The sequence below is a fragment of the Polypterus senegalus genome, chromosome 2 (assembly GCF_016835505.1).
Source record: "Polypterus senegalus isolate Bchr_013 chromosome 2, ASM1683550v1, whole genome shotgun sequence".
NCBI lineage: Eukaryota > Metazoa > Chordata > Cladistia > Polypteriformes > Polypteridae > Polypterus > Polypterus senegalus.
In genome coordinates, this window is record NC_053155.1 from 301,742,271 (window position 1) to 301,758,912 (window position 16,642).

Below are 16,642 nucleotides of genomic sequence, written 5' to 3' on the forward strand. Positions count from 1 at the left end.
ATAGTTGTATGCAGTTTCAATTTTAATTTACCATCTCCAGTATTTTTCTAGAAAAACTCTGTGTTATGATGTATGGGGACATACATGTCTGAATCAAAATAGAAAAAGGTAAAAGTTGACTGCATTAAAAATGACTGGATGATATATATTTTTTTGACTCAGGGAGCTTCTTTGACGTCTGATCTGACAAAGGGCGTAGAATTCTACCCATGGTGAGGCCAGCAGGGGGTTCTTACCCTGTGGTCTGAATGTGAATTCCAATGCCCCAATGCAGTAATGGGGACACTGTGCTGCGCTCATCCTTCAGATAAGATGTAAAACCAAGATCCTCACTCTCTGTGGTCAAAAATGATCCCTGGGCATCTTTCATAACAATTACGGTGTATCCCGGTGTCCCGGCTACCACGGCTTAGTCATTCTGGGTTCCTAATCATCCCCTGTCTCTAATTGGCTAGTTATATCTTGCCACTTCACCACCTAACAGCTAATGTGTGGTGAGCACATTGGCGCAACAATGGCTGCTGTCCCATCATCCAGGTGGATGCTACACATTAGTGTTTGGTTGAAGTGGCTCCCCACTCACTGAAGTCCTTTGTGTAGTGAGAAAAACAATATATAAATGTAAATAGTTATTATTATCTTTCCTTTAAACTGAAACTTTTTTCCCCATTTGTTGTAGTTCAAGGACTTCTGTAGAACTCATTAACTGTGTATGTTTATAATTGTACATTAGATATATCAGTGAACACATCAGAAATAGATGCAAACTATAATATTGGCCTAAAATCATCAAGAAGATGTCTTGCTGACAGCTGGCCTAGCTCACCTAGACTTTTCTCTATGACTATGAGCCCCTGATTACTGTGCACCTTCAAAATCATGTTGTATACAATGAAACACACACATACAATGTAGAATATCAGTAGCATGTCCTTGATATACTTACTGTATGCTGCTTGTATAAATTAATCATCATCTTCATCTTTCAGCTACTCCTGTTAGGGGTCGCCACAGCGGATCATCTCCTTCCATATCTTCCTGTCCTCGTCTTCTTGCTCTGTCACACCCACCAACTGCACGTCCTCTCTCACCACATCCATAAACCTTCTCTTAGGCCTTCCTCTTACCTGTGAGCTCCATCCCTAGCATCTTTCTCCTAATATACTCCGCATCTCTCCTCTGCACTTGTCCAAACCAACACATCAACAAATCTTGCCTCTCTGACTTTGTCTCCAAACTGTCCAACCTGAGCTGACCCTCTAATGTACTTGTTCCTAATCCTGTTTATTCTCATCACACCCAATGCAAATCTTAACATCTTTAACTCCACCACCTCCAGCTCTGTCTCCTGATTTTTGGTCAGTGCCTCCATCTCCAGCACATAACATAGCTGATGTCAATACCGTCCTGTAAACCTTACCTTTCACTCTTGCTGGTACCCGTCTTGTCACAAATTACTCATGACACTCTTCTCCACCTACTACACTCTGCCTGCTCTCTCTTTTTCACCTCTTTTCCATAATTTCCAATACTCTCTACTGTTGAGCCCAAGTATTTAAACTCATCCACCTTCGCCAACTCTACTCCATGCATCCTCACCATTCCACTGACCTTCCTCTCCTTTACACACATGTATTCTGTCTTGTTCCTACTGACCTTCATTCCTCTCCTCTCTAGAGCATATCTCTACCTCTCCAGGGCCTCATCGACCTGCTCCCTGTTATTGCTACAGATCACAATGTCATCAGCAAACATCATAGTCCACGGGGACTCCTGTCTAATCATGTTTGTCAACCTGACCATTATAAATATGAAAGGGCTCAGAGCTTATCTATCGATCTATCGATCTGATCTGATCTGATCTAATCTCACGTCCACTTGAAACGCATCTTTCCTTCCTACCCAAGACCTCACCACTGTCACACTTCCCTTGTACATATCCTGTACCACTCTTATTTCCACTGTTATTTATGTATAAATTAATGAATATGAACATTTTGCTGATAGAGAAGTATTTAACAACTCTATTTTAGTAAAATAAAGTGTAGTTTATTTAGCATAGCAGAAGTCTAGCCAGCAAAAGATGAGAAAATTAATCTAAACATATACAGTACTTAGCCTTTCCAGTGGAAATACTGTTGTGTTAAATAAGTATAAATTATTCTAAATCCATTGAATAGAAATTTAAGTATCAGTTATAACAACGATTACAATATTTTCACTGACAGATCATTGGATGACTGTATACCAAGCTAATAATCCAGTCATTATTAACACTGCCCATTTAAAATAAATAAATAAATGTAATGTCATTTACAGTATATGTGTATTATGTATAGTACCAGTAGTTACAGTATCCTGGATATTTATGCTGTAAAGACCAGTGAGAATAAATGAATATTTCTTAATTTTATAATCAAATGTTAAGGCTAATGTACAGGCTTATGCTTTAAGGGTCATAAAAAAGGAAGATATCGATTGAACAATTGTTATTCAAGCTGTGAAACTCTTGTAAATGGAACAAATTGCAAACAACAAAGTTTCATTAAAGTGTTTTTGGGAATAGGCATTGAGATTACTAGTCAGTCCTTTCAAGGTCTGGCAGAAAAGCTGAAGAGGCAGTTTATCTGTGGAGGTTTTGCTGTTGGAAACATAGTAGAGGTTTCCCTTAAAGTGATAATGACAACAAATAGGCAGATACTGGACATGATGATGCAGAAGGTAAGGTAAGAAAAACAAAAGAAGTTTATATTTTGCACACCACCCCCTGTCAAGGAGTACTCGGTATACTAGCGCACCACAAAGCGTATGTAATTTTCAGTTTTGAGGTACATGTTTAGATAAGACAACCCATTAAACTCTTTTGCCATTTACAAATGTTAAAAATGAAAAGAACCTGTTTTAATTGCATTAGTATATCACTCTACACTCACCAGCCTCTTTATTAGGTACATCTTGCTAATACGGGTTTGGACCCCCTTTTGCCTTCAGAACTGCCATATTTCTTTATGGCATAGATTCAACAGGGTACTAGAAACATTCTTCTGGAATTCGACTTGATAGCATCACACATTTGCTGCAGATTTGTCAGCTGCACATCTATGATGTGAATTTCCCATTCTACCACATCCCAAAGGTGCTCTATTAGATTGAGATCTGGTGACTCTGGAGGCCATTTGAGTTCAGTGAACTCATTGTCATGTTCGAGAAACCAGGTTGATATGTTCTCGGCTTTGTGTCATGGCACATTATCCTGCTGAAAGGGGTGGACATGGTCTGCAACAATACTTAGGTAGGCTGTGGCATTTAAACAATGCTCAGTTGGTAATAAGAGGCCCAAAGTGTGCCAGGAAAATATGCCTCATTCCACTACACCACCACTATCAGCCTGAACCATTCATAGAAGGCAGAATGGAACCATGCTTTCATGTTGTTGACGCCAAATTCTGACCCTACTCTCCGAATGTCGCAGCAGAAATTGAGGCTTCTCAGACCAGGCAACATTTTTCCAGTCGTCTTCTGTTCAATTTTGGTGAGCCCGTGTGAATTGTAGCCTTAGTTGCCTTTTCTTAGCTGAGTGGCACCCGGTTTGGTCTCCTGCTGCTGTAGCTCATCTGATTCGTGGTTCAACGTGTTGTGTGTTCAGAGATGCTCTTCTGCATACCTCGGTTGTAACAAGAGGTTGTTTGAATTACTTTTGCTTTTCTGTCAGCTCGAACCAGTCTGGCATTTCTTTTCTGACCTCTACCATCAACAAGGCATTTTCACCCAGACAACTGCCACTCACTGGATATTTTCCCTTCTTTGGACCATTTCTGTAAACCCTAGAGATGGTTGTGCATGAAAATCTCATTAGATTGGCAGTTTTTGAAATACTTAGACCAGCCCGTCTTGCACCAACAACCATGCCATGTTCAAAGTCAGTTAAATCACCTTTTTCCCCCAATTGATTTTCGAATTTGAACTTCAGCAGGTCATCTTAATAATGTCTGCAAGCCTAAATGGCAATTAGATATTTGCGTTAACAAGCAGTTGAACAGGTGTACCTAATAAAGTGGCTGGTGAGTGTATTTCATACGTGTAATAAACAGAAATGCAGTTTCTGTAATCTGTAAAGATGTCATAGTGGCATAATTCTTCCTCTTCATATAATAAACTATCATGTTTTCTTTTCTTCTACAGGCCACGTGTGACAATGGTTCAAAAATCCAAAATTATATTTTGGAGTGGGATGAGGTATTTATAATTATTAGTATTCACCGGCTAAGCTGTGTATTACCATTTCTTGTCTATAATATATAAATGCCATATCTTTTCCATGTTTTTTCTCCCTTAGGGTAAAGGAAATGGTGAATTTACACAATGTTTCTATGGGCCTCAAAAGCAGTACAAAGTGACCAAATTATCACCAGCTACAAAATACGCATTTCGGCTTGCTGCTAAAAATGATATGGGCATCAGGTAATGGCTTCCTGTAATTGGTCAGACTTATTTTCCTTTGAACAACAAGATAACTACAGTCCCCTCCACAATTATTGGAACTCCTTATGTAAAGATTAGTTAAAAAAGGTTTTAAGTAATCTCACACTGAAAAAATTCGATGGGAGTGTCGATAGGCTTTGTGCCCTGGGAATCAAGTTACCCAAACTATTCTGTAACATTTCAGTAATTATTTACCGCTCTGATGCTGATCTTTCTTATCATTAAATAGGTCATTACAATAGCCATTGACGAGAAGAATTCATAATTAATTGCAGAATTACGGTATTTGAGGGTTTTTCTAGAGTGCCTCTTGTGCAATTTGGCTCAAAAACTAATCAGCTCATCGTCATCTCATTACAGGCTTAAGTTTCACGTTTGTTATTTTTCCATCCAGCCGTTTTAGCTCTAGACCTTCCTCAAAAAGCTGTGACACACAAACACACACACCCCCATCATTGACATATCGATGTTTTCATTAACCGGGGGACCCTAAAATGGGAACTTTTTTAACTGGTTGATATTTTAAAGTGCTGTTAAAAACCAAGTGTCTACTTACACATGTAATTACATTCTATTATCACTGTCATTTTTAAATTTAAAATGTTTATTGAACAAAAATGGGCTAGCTGACTCTTTGAAATAATAATAATAATAATAATAATAATAATAATTCTTTACATTTATATAGCACTTTTCTCACTACTCGCAGCACTTTACATAGTGAGTGAGGAGCCACTTCAACCACCATTAATGTGTATCATCTACCTGGATAAAGTGATGGCAGGCATTTTTACACCAGTACACTCACCACACATGAGCTCTTAGATGTTGAAGGGTTGAGAGAGATAATAATTAAAGATACAGAATGATGGGTGGGCAATTTAGCCAGGATATTGTGATACACCCTACTGTTTATGAAGTATGACCAGGTAGATATTTTATGACCACAAGAGTTTGGCCCCTGGTTTTACATCTCATCCAAAGGACTATGCCAATTTTTACAGTACTGAGTTCCTGTCACTGGGATCCACACACAGACCACAGGGTTAACGCTTGTCCAGTAGCAACCCAAGCTTTTCCTGGATGGTCTCTTACCCAGGTACTGGCTGGGCCTGAACATGCTTAGTTTCAAGTGGATGACCTGCATGCGGTATTGTAAAATAATCCAATTTTCACACCCATTAAGTCCCCAAATGCACCTATATGTCACTCCATGCATACTTTTAGAATTTGTGTGCAGACCCTATCCCTTTAATCTCTCACTTACTGTGATGTTGACATTCTCTGTACTTACAGAATGTTAGGTTAAATTATTCATCATGTGTTCAAAGACCGTTTTTCACAACAAAAGTATCTTTCCTGTCAGCACTTTATTTTGTAAATAAAAATAAGGAACATCTAAAGTAGAAAATACAGCAGAAAGTAGTATAGTACACATTTTCTTCATACCTGCTGGTGATGTAAATAGAAGGTAAAGCTGTAGTCTGTAGTATACACACACACACACACACACACACACAAAGATGAAGATATTAGGTAAGCAAATTTATTTTAAAGGGATTAGACAAGTTAAAGATTCCAATTTAGTTATGCATTAGAAATTATTATATAAGTCACCTACATTTAAAAAGTATATATTGTGCTATTTCTTTTTTCTCAACAGTGGCTTCAGTGAAACAGTTGATTTGTACACCTCAGGCAGTGTTCCCTTACCACCAGCTAAACCAGAGCTTTTAAAATCTGGGGTGACCTGGCTAACGCTCCAGTGGAAGAAAACCTCAGGAGTAGCATTAGCTGAAGATGACATTTCTTATATTTTGGAGATGGAGGATGAAAGTTCAGTAAGTGCATTTATTTAGTCATTCATTCATTTATAGTAAACTTTTACAATAAAAGATATTGCTGTTATTTGTGTGTTTTTATTGTATTTTGCAAGGTAGTTCCTTGTAAATTTGCATGGATTATTTTTTAAGCTTATCAATTAATGTAACATTTTTCGCTCTGTAATGTCAATTGGTAAAATCTTAAGTGAAAATATTCCAAAATCAACTAAGATGTTTACCTGTTTTGTATTATGTAAATAAATATTTATTGTTGTAAAATTACCATTTAAAATAACCATTTAAGGCGTACACATGACATGTCATATTGAGATGGCCCAGATTGCTACAACTGCCTTACTCCTTGAACCCAGATCTGTCGATAGTCATGAACTCAGGTCAGGCAGGGCAATGAGGACATTTAAAAAGAAGAGTAAGGTGCAATAGTGTTTTTATTTTTAAAAACCAAAATTAAACAGGGATTTAAAAACCCCACTTCTGGGGTGTGTCAAGCCTTACTCATGTACTTCAGTGCCATTCTTTGCAAAAACATGAACCCAACAAACACTTTTCTGTTGTACGCCGTTCGACTGCCAGCGGGAGCCCAATTGGAGCAGTCAGTCACTAATGCTACCTGATCGCTCAGCAGGATGTACCCTGCCACTCAAGCACCATATTTTTTCTCCTTTTGGAATCCAAACCCATCTGCCTGCCTCCACCCAGTATTAGCGGCTATGCCACAATCCTGTCTCTCTTCGTTCTGTTTCATTCTTCTGTTTCAACTTCCTGTCTTTCTTTATCCTTTCTTTTCGATTCCCCACTCTCCTCTTATAACTCCGTGGGTGCGGCATTCTGATTACCAGCAAACCCGCGGAAGTACTGATGTGGAACAGCTGACTAATTTAGTAATCAGTTCGCCATCCCCACTGCACATCCTGTGGCTGCCCAACTCTGCAAGCACCCATCCACCTATGAAACCCGAGCACGCTGTGTTTAATTTATCTAGAATTGCACTTCACCACAGACCTAAATGCATGTTATCACATATATACATGTGAAACCATTGTTTGTTTTTGCTATGCTTTTGGAATATAAAGCTACATGTTTAATGGATTGTGTGCTACTCTAAGTCTAACTGACTTAATGTGGTATTTGTATTTATTTCATAAATCATTTACACAATTTTACAGCATGTGCTCAATAATTTCTAGGTCTTATTAAATTCACGTCACACATCTTCACACTAAGCTTCATTGTTTTTCCACATTTATTTTGCTTATGTAATTTTGAATTCTTCTCCGCAAAGCCTTGGCCGACTTTATTCTCCTTGAATGGGGAATTATCATTTTGTTATGTGTGATAAAACTGACTGACAACAACAACAAACTCTGACTCTGATTTTGATGCAAGTGAGACAGAGTTTGAAAGCGAAATTGAGGTACCAGCATTAGCTGGTCGGTCCCCAGCTGATCGTGGTGCTCAACACATTGGTGTAGCTGATGTGTCTACAGCAACGTTCACCTGTGAGGTCTGCCACTTACAATGACCCTTAATGGGAAGACAGGCCGCCAGCCCACCATGCATTCCTGCTGGCCATCAAGCCACTCCCACATAGCACGCAGCAACAAATGTTTTATGTTGATTTATGTGTAAAACCATTGCTTTGTGAGCTTTTTGGAAAAAAATATTCATCCCTCAAAGAGTTAAACATCGGTTGAAGCTGACAGGTTTTATTTGATTTGTATCTGCTTGATGGTAACAAAGACTGTGTCATGCTGTTAATACTGCACAGCATCCAATACCGATTATTAGCATCAGCAAAAGAAACAGAAGAAAGCAAGTGCGAGAATGCTTTGCTGGACTATCCCAAGGTGTGAATGAGAGAGGTACCACCATTACTCCAATGTCATGGTTACATACCCATACTGAATGTGCTCAGTTTTTTTTTTTTTTTTTTATACAGATCTTGCAAGGCTTTGATTGTTTTTACCAAACATTGCTCCACACTTTCCAGTTCTTTGGCCTTGTATCCCCGCACTGTAGTTGCATCCATTGTTTCTGTCGTATTTCAGATGATAATTAGCATCAGTCTAGCCTCTTTGGTGTGACTTGGTTTTGAACTTGTATTTAAAGTTGGTTAAGCCAGAGTCAGACTCGGGGTGAAGTGTAATAACCCGCTTTAAACTGTTAAGCCGGGACATCTCTCGGGGCAATATTTTCCTGCCATCTATGGATGAAATAATATCATGCTGCCAAAAGTCATGAATATTTGTATGTGTTGTGCTACTTTATGATAATGTTATGTTAGGTTATCAGTATTCATTAATGAGGTGGAAACTTCAACCAGAAACATGTTGGCATAAAAAATAGCAATAAAGCTAATTTTAGAACAATCTAAGACTGAACCATTGCTTAAATCAAGCAATAGGGATGATGATATGAATTTGTCATCAGATGCTAACATGTACATGAAATAGACTCTGACCTGTTAAGAGACAGTGATGTCCATATTTAGCGTAAGTTTCATACTATTGGTGACAATCTTGTACCTCATTGCTGCTCATTTACAGGCAACCCCGGTCTATAGATGTCTGATTGATCATGATCATTTGGACTGTTTACGATGGGTCAATGACAGCTTGTTAGAGAAAATAGTTGTTGAAACAAACAGCTAATCTGATCAGTGTCAGAAAAGTCACAGTATACCATTTGCTTGTTGAAGTTGCTGCAGATAACATTGGTGTTTTTAAATCTCCTGATACTGCAAGGCATAGTGGGTAAACCAGTCCAGAGCTGGTACTGCTCCACATAGAGGTTTTTGCAGACACCCATTTTTGGCAAAGTTATGAGTGAGTGTCATTTTTCACTCATTATGAACTACTTGCATTTCACTTAAACTATGACAAATCCATTTACCCAGCACTGAATCTGCACAAACTGTGTGATGTGTATTAAGGAATTTCATCAAAATTATGCGAAAGGTGTACGTTTCCAATCGTGGCATATGTATTGACGAAGTCCAATGGGTTGCAAAGGAAGGCAGTCATGGATACAATGCATTGCATCCAAATGGGCATAATTCAGTATCAAGTTCTACATGCTGTGTGAAGCAAGTTCTGGGTACATCTAGATCTTGATACTTTACACAGGTAGAATGACCAAGTAGGATGGGTAAGTACAGTAAATATGGTGTTGCTATATAATCTGTACTGTCACTGGTGGATCCCTTGCTTGGACAAGGTGAGGTCAGGTTGTGGAGCATGAACTGCTATTGCGCATTGTGGTACTCACCACATAACGAAACAGCTCAGAATCCTGGTTGGCAACCTCCAGAGCAGACACACGGTTCAGTCCCACCCTGCGGAAATGACCATCTATCTACTGCAGCCAGGTGTTATGCGGGCTTCCCCATGGTCTGGTCCAGCCACTTAGGTCCTCAACAATGAGGATCCTGCGAGCCAGATCACCCTCGGGGAACTGCGCCACACAGCCGGAGTGCCATAACTGATGCTCCCTGACAATGCTGGCAATGTGCCTCGTTTGGGACTCCGTCAGCAACCACTCATTCAAAGCAGTGGTGCCCAAGGATTCTCCAACCATATATCAAAACAGGCAACACCAGGACTCTAAAGACTTGGACCTTTGTCCTTTTGAGGGATATCGGGACAGGGATGATGCCTGTCTCCCAAATAGAAGCAATGATTGTTTGTAATGGTAGGAAGACAACCTTACCACCAGCTTGGAGAAGTTCATCCTAGATATCACAGATCCCTGCAGCCTTCCCTACCTTCATCTGGTTTACCACCAGCGCAATCACAGTGAGATTGGGTGGTTTACAGCTATTTGAAGGATCAGACTCAAGAACCATGGACCCTGAGATGTCCATCATTCTAGCTGGAGGATTAGCTTTAAACAGCTGCCCATATTAGCCAGCCTAGTGTGTCACAACTGCAGCCTCATCCCTAAAGGACCATCCCAGCAACTGCCCTGACTGAGATATAAACACATAATGGTCTGGGCACACACAAGAATGATTAAATAGGAAGAAAATTTAAAAAGAAAGAAAACTTCTGGCTTGGCAGTCCAAGTCACAGTTAGACACTATACATGTGTATTGCTGTTGGTATAAAGGAGCCCCATTTGTGTTTCTTGACACACTTTTATAATGGCACTCATTTTTGTTTTAATCCTTTGCTACAACTTCAAGGTGGTCCACGTGTGTTATATAATTGAGCCTGCCCTTTTTAATTAGCTTTCTGTGGGCCTCTCTTAAAGTGATGTTACTGCCCCAGTTCACCACAGTGTAAAACATCACACTGGCCTTCACAGAGTTGTGAAAGATATCCATGTAAAATATGGACTTGGACACATGTAGAAGATGGGAAGGATGTCACTTCCCACATTAAAGGAACACTGTCTCCTAAGGAAGAACCTGCTATGTCCTTTCTTCTCTAGTTCCTGTGTGTTATGAGACCAGTCGAATCTCTCATTGATTTGGACCCCCAAGTACTTGTAGGTGTGCACCACCTCTACATCCACTTCCTGAATAATGACACAAATAAGTTTTAAAAGCCAGGCTCAGTGACACACGTGCAGGGTTCAAGTCTCCGTAAGTGTTGTACATTCTTGTTGTGTCTATGTGGACTTTTCTCCAGGTACCCTGGTTATTGTCTCACATGCCCAAGGTATGTGCCAATTCGAATTTGGCTCCAACTGAGTTGGCCTGACAGTAGACTGGTGTCTAGCATCCCAGTGCAACAGGTGTATAGTCTGGTCTGCTAGGCAGTTTTGAGATTGTGTTATTTGTATAGTAGTGAATAAAGATCTCAAAGTAACAGCAAAAAGGTACCATAAAATAAAGCCTTTCTCTCTCACTGAGCCTGGCTTTAGAACTCATTTGTGGCTAATTGACTAGCAGGAGAGACTTGATAACACATTACAAATAAAAGACTCTGTTTCATCTTCTGCACTGTGCTTTAGTTGCTCTAAGCCTCTGACCACATTACCTTAGGGTACATGTGGCTTTGGCAGAGACTAGCAGTTTTAAGTCAAGCTCAATTCAAATATCAGGGGCAGCTCATAGTTTCTGGAGTCATTTGGTGGTTTCAGATTGCTGGCAGTTATCTCAAGTGTTTACTTTAAGGAGGATGCTCCAAAAGTTTTCCTATGGCTACATTTACATCCAATTCTGTAAATGGACTTGTCGTGTTTGTCTCAATCTATATTTTATTTGTATTGTTAATTTTTATTGGCTTGGATGATGTTTGTATTAAAGTATTTTCAGACTTGAAATCGCCAGTCTGTTACAGTGAGAGACATTGTTGTGGTAAAGCTGCTTGAACTAAATGCAATTTGAAAGTACACATAAGGTGTCAATTCAACAAATTTTAAAGTGCACTGTAATTGCATTCTGCTTGATTTGTGTCCACATTGTCACTTCTTATCCATTTTTCCTAGGGTTACGGTTTTAAACCAAAGTATGATGGAGAAGAACTAAGTTGTACAGTTAAGAATCTAAGAAGAAGCACCACCTACAGATTTCGCGTAAGAACCAAATGTTTTTTTAATCCTTTTCATATATATGTTTCTAGTGAACCGGTCGTATACATTTTTTAAATTATAAATGTGTCAGATCTGTTATACATGTACTGTAATTCCTTGCATTCTTCTTTGCTGTCTACTTCTTCCTCGTTGTTGTCTTCTTTTTTAGGGTCCGTGTCCTTGATTAACTTTCCTCATACAGCTCAGTCCTGTACCTCCTGTCCAGTCAGGGCCTTTTCTTTCAGAACTTTTTACTTTGTTTAGTTCCTTCCCCTGTATTTTCATTCCCATCTCTCTTTTGCACACAAATTTGTCTGTCCTCATCACATGTCCATACCACTTCAACATTCTTTCTGGTACTTTGTTATATAGCTCTCCCACTATTGTTGTACCTTTGATAGTCTCATTTCTTTTTCTTTCTTTTTTGTAACTCCACACATCCATCTCAACATTATCATTCCTGAGAATCCATCAACTTCTCCTGTGCTTCCTTTACTGCCCATGTTTCTGTTCCTAACATCATTGCTGGTCCTACCACTGTCTTAAAAACTTACCTATAACCTTCTCCTTAATTCTTTAACAATACTCCTGATATCTTCATCTAATTGTTTCATCCACAATGTACTCTGGGTTATACCTGCATCTAGTTTTCCATCTTGCACTACCATTGATTAAATGTATCCACTCTTTTCAATTGCTTCCCCTGCTGACTGAATTCTGAATTCTGATCATCAGCAAAGAGCACACACCAGGAGGACTGGTCTTTTATCTCATGAGTCAACACATCCATAACCAGATCAAAGAGGTAGAGACTTAACACTAGAATTACCAGAGCCTACGAAAAAACTCGTAAATCCATCCCACCTTAAGTCGCTTCTTAAAACCGTTCTCACCTCTCCGCCAGCGTCTTTTGTTAATCTAAATGTGCTGATAAAAGAAAAGCTGCAAGTAGCCGGCTATTCCATCCTCCCACCGACTTAGAACGTGCACAAATTTCTCCCAGCTCATGCCTTGATTGATTTTCTGGGAGTGAAGTGGAGTTTTAGAGTGGAAAAATAGATCATTGTTTGGAACACACGCATTTCATGTCTGTTCCGTTTCTACAGTAATCTGTGTAAACACATTGTTAAAACAGAAATGTTTTTTATATTCTAGTAGTAGATTACAAAATGTAGGCATACACTATATAATGTATGAAGCCTGAAGTCCAAATATCAAAGAAACATTTTCACAGAAGGTACAAATCTAACACAACAATTGCGCTTTCATTCAAAAATATAACTGCAGAAACAAAAAGCCGCCTTAACATGCGACATTGACACATGTTTATTATGACTGCCTCCGTGGAGCAATAGAATCAGCTGCCGACTGGGAATCAGAAGGTCGCGAGTTCGATCCTGCACCACTCCGTTTTAAGAAGTAAACTGCTCTTAAGTCTTACTATTTTACAATAAAAACATACATTTGACTTCAGTCTGTAACAGCCGGTGTAATTTATGGTACTTGTAAAGGTTAGCTTTTTTATTTTAATTTTTTTTTAGTCAGTTTTATTATCTCAGCCGCGTTTACGAGCCCAAACACACCCCACCCCCGCATCTGATACTGCTGTTTTCATATAGACGCGCTGTAACAGAGGTAAACTCAGCTCCCTTCTACATCGGAGCAAGAATGCACATACCATTGCTTGCATACTAAAGTTTCAGCAGGCACTTTTCGTGGCATTACACACATTTTTGAGCATGCCCTATGCACACTACTTGTGACTTTAGGCTTTAGGAAGTAAGTAAATAAATAAAGGTAAATCGTGTCATAAAATGATTTCTTCAAAACGTAACATATATTTTTCTCTTTCTTTTTATAAAATGTGCGTTGATCACCGCCAGCATGTTGTAGCATACAGCATCTGGCCACCTGCATGTTCTTGCGTACACTGAATAAGAGACAAATATACAGTCTGACTGAGAGAATCAGACTGAATGAAAAAAAGCAAACATTTAGAAATGCCATACTTTTACAGCTGATCGGACGCTGTTTGTTTTCAAATAATATTGCATTTGTGCAATGATGTTTTCGCATATATTGTCTCTTACTTTCAGGTGTATAATAGAAACCACAGCATAGAGAGAAATATAATATTATTTATATTAGTAAAATAGTAAGACTAAGAGCAGTTTACAGTACCTTCTGATTCCCAGTCGGCAGCTGATTCTATTGCTCCACGGAGGCAGTCATAATAAACATGTGTCAATGTCGCATGTTAAGGCGGCTTTTTGTTTGTGCAGTTATATTTTTGAATAAAAGCGCAATTGTTGTGTTAGATTTGTACCTTCTGTGAAAATATTTCTTTGATATTTGGACTTCAGACTTTATTATATTATATAGTTTATGTCTACATTTTGTCATCTACTACTAGAATATAAAAAACGTTTCTGTTTTAACAATGTGTTTACACAGATTACTGTAGAAACGGAACAGACATGAAATGCGTGTGTTCCAAACAACAATCTATTATTTCCATTCTAAAACTCCACTTCACTCCCAGAAAATCAATCAAGGCATGAGCTGGGAGAAATTTGTGCACGGTCGGTGGGAGGATGGAATAGCCAGCTACTTGCAGGTTTTCTTTTATCAGCACATTTAGATTAACAAAAGACGCTGGCGGAGAGGTGAGAACGGTTTTAAGAAGCGATTTAAGGTGGGACGGATTTACGAGTTTTTTCGTAGGCTCTGGTAATTCTAGTGTTAAAGAAGACCCCTGGTGCAGACCTCCTCTAAATGGGATCATGTCTGTTACCCCAATACTGCTTTTAACCCGAGTTCTCACTCCCTCCCATATCCTGGACAATTCTCAGACACTTCTGGTCCTCCTTTCTGTCTCATGCACCTCCAGACCTCTTGACATTGCACTTCATCATAAGCCTTCTCCACATCAAAAAACATCATATGCAGTCCTTTCTGTTTTTCTTGATGTTTCTCTATCAACCGTCTCAATGCAAAGACTGCATCAGTTGCTTCTCTCCTTGGCATAAAACCAAACTGCTCCTTGTCTGTGGTGGTCTCTTCCTTAAGCCTTCTTCTATAACCCTTTTCCAAATTTTCATTGTATGTGACATCAACTTTATCTCTCTGTAGTTTCCACAATCCTGAATGCCGCCCTTCATTTTTGTTATAAGATTTTATCAATGCATTTTTATTTTAGTAATTGGTGAATTGTCAGATAACTTAATGGATTTTTTGCTTGATAAAGTTACTTTTTCTGCTATGTGTAGTTCTTAACAATGTAAACTAAATTTTATTATTTTCTCATTTAAAGTGCAAGTGTAGTTTATTTCAACAGTCCTCCACTCAAGTTGTGCAAATGAACATGACAAACACACACCTAAGTGGAATAGCATTCTCCCACCATTCCTTGCTAAGGGAGAAGTATTTGATTTAACTTAAGATTTGAGAAACCAACTAATGCAAAGCGTCCAGAAAGAGGCATATACTCCAAAAAAACTAAGAGCATTGTCATTCTAATTTTTCATCTGCCTACTGTAGGTAAAAACTGTGGGTCTTTTTAGTGAAAGTGTGGGGATGTAGCTTTATTAGTAGATACGATTTTATTAGGGCAAATAGGGTTATTTTGTTTTTTTATTCTAAGATTTTATTGTTGTGTGATGTTAGGCGTAGGCTTTGCATTAAGTCATTTATAATAATTCTTACATTAGAACGTTAGAAATCTGATAAGTAAGAGGAGACTTTTCAGTCCATTAAGCCCATTTGTTTAGCTGATAGCTAAGCTGTCCCAGTATAGCATCCAGGTTCTTCTTAGGCTGTCGAAGTTTCTGCTTCAAATGTGATAGGAGAGGTCCCTAATATCATACCTTCCGCCCCCTGAACAACATCAAGGAACAAAAAGCAAGCTAAAATTATATCTTTATTAAGAAATAAACAGATGGAGGAGTAATGAAGTACAAATTAACAAAACAGCAAGCTCCCTCAATAAGTCTGGAATACCCTGCCTGTCTGGTGGGGTGGCTTACCATCTTGTCCACCTCCCTAATACTGAACTCTTAATCATCTCATGTTTGCCTCATTCTTTGTCCCTTTACTCCAGCAAATTAAGAGTACTCCAGGGTATGAAGTGGATTAAACCCCCCTTTCTTGGTGCCTGTTAGCCAAGCCTTGGACATTACGGGCTGGAATTCAATCTATTGGCCCCTGGTAGCCCTCAAACCCAAACCTCATTTGTCTGAGCCATGTCTGAAACAACATGCTTCCACCTCATGAGCTAGAAGTTCATGACTGGCCTACTGATAGTTTCAGTTTTTAAAAGAAATATGGTTCTATTCTCATTTGGAAAAAAGATGATCTCTTTGTACAATGCATGCCATTCGTCATTTCCACTTGAGAATTTGCACAGTTTGCCAGTGTTGCTCTCAGTCTGTCCTGGAGGTGGCGTATCGGACTTGTAACATGCTGGTGGTGCCCTTGCCTTTTGCAGCCTTGAGTCAGACAGACAGACTTTCATGGTATGCACATAAAAGACATTACAAATAAAAGATTGTCATTACGCTTGTATGGTTTTCTGATAGCTAAGATGTTTCAGTATATCATTTATACTTTTTCTGTCAGGTGTTTATTTAAACCACATCCTTTATTTTATTTGTATTCTGTATTATTGTCAGATTTTTGAGGTTTACTAAGACGGTTAATTGGTTATTCTACACCTGCACCTTAAGAATAATAAACACACAGAGATCTTAGCCAGATAATGATGTGAGTGATGCCCAATTTTGTCACTCTGCAATAGTCTA

The 16,642-nt window shown here is 38.9% G+C and overlaps 1 protein-coding gene across 2 annotated transcripts in view; it reads left to right on the forward strand.

Moving 5' to 3' along the window:
• fndc3a (fibronectin type III domain containing 3A) overlaps nt 1-16,642 on the forward strand; it is a 378,322-nt gene that overhangs the window by 296,124 nt on the left and 65,556 nt on the right. For both annotated transcript variants that reach the window (XM_039745857.1, XM_039745858.1), the window contains 4 exons: nt 4,183-4,236; nt 4,337-4,461; nt 6,146-6,323; nt 11,760-11,846. In XM_039745857.1, the coding sequence (XP_039601791.1) occupies nt 4,183-4,236; nt 4,337-4,461; nt 6,146-6,323; nt 11,760-11,846 (444 nt within the window). The remainder of the gene's footprint in view (nt 1-4,182; nt 4,237-4,336; nt 4,462-6,145; nt 6,324-11,759; nt 11,847-16,642) is intronic.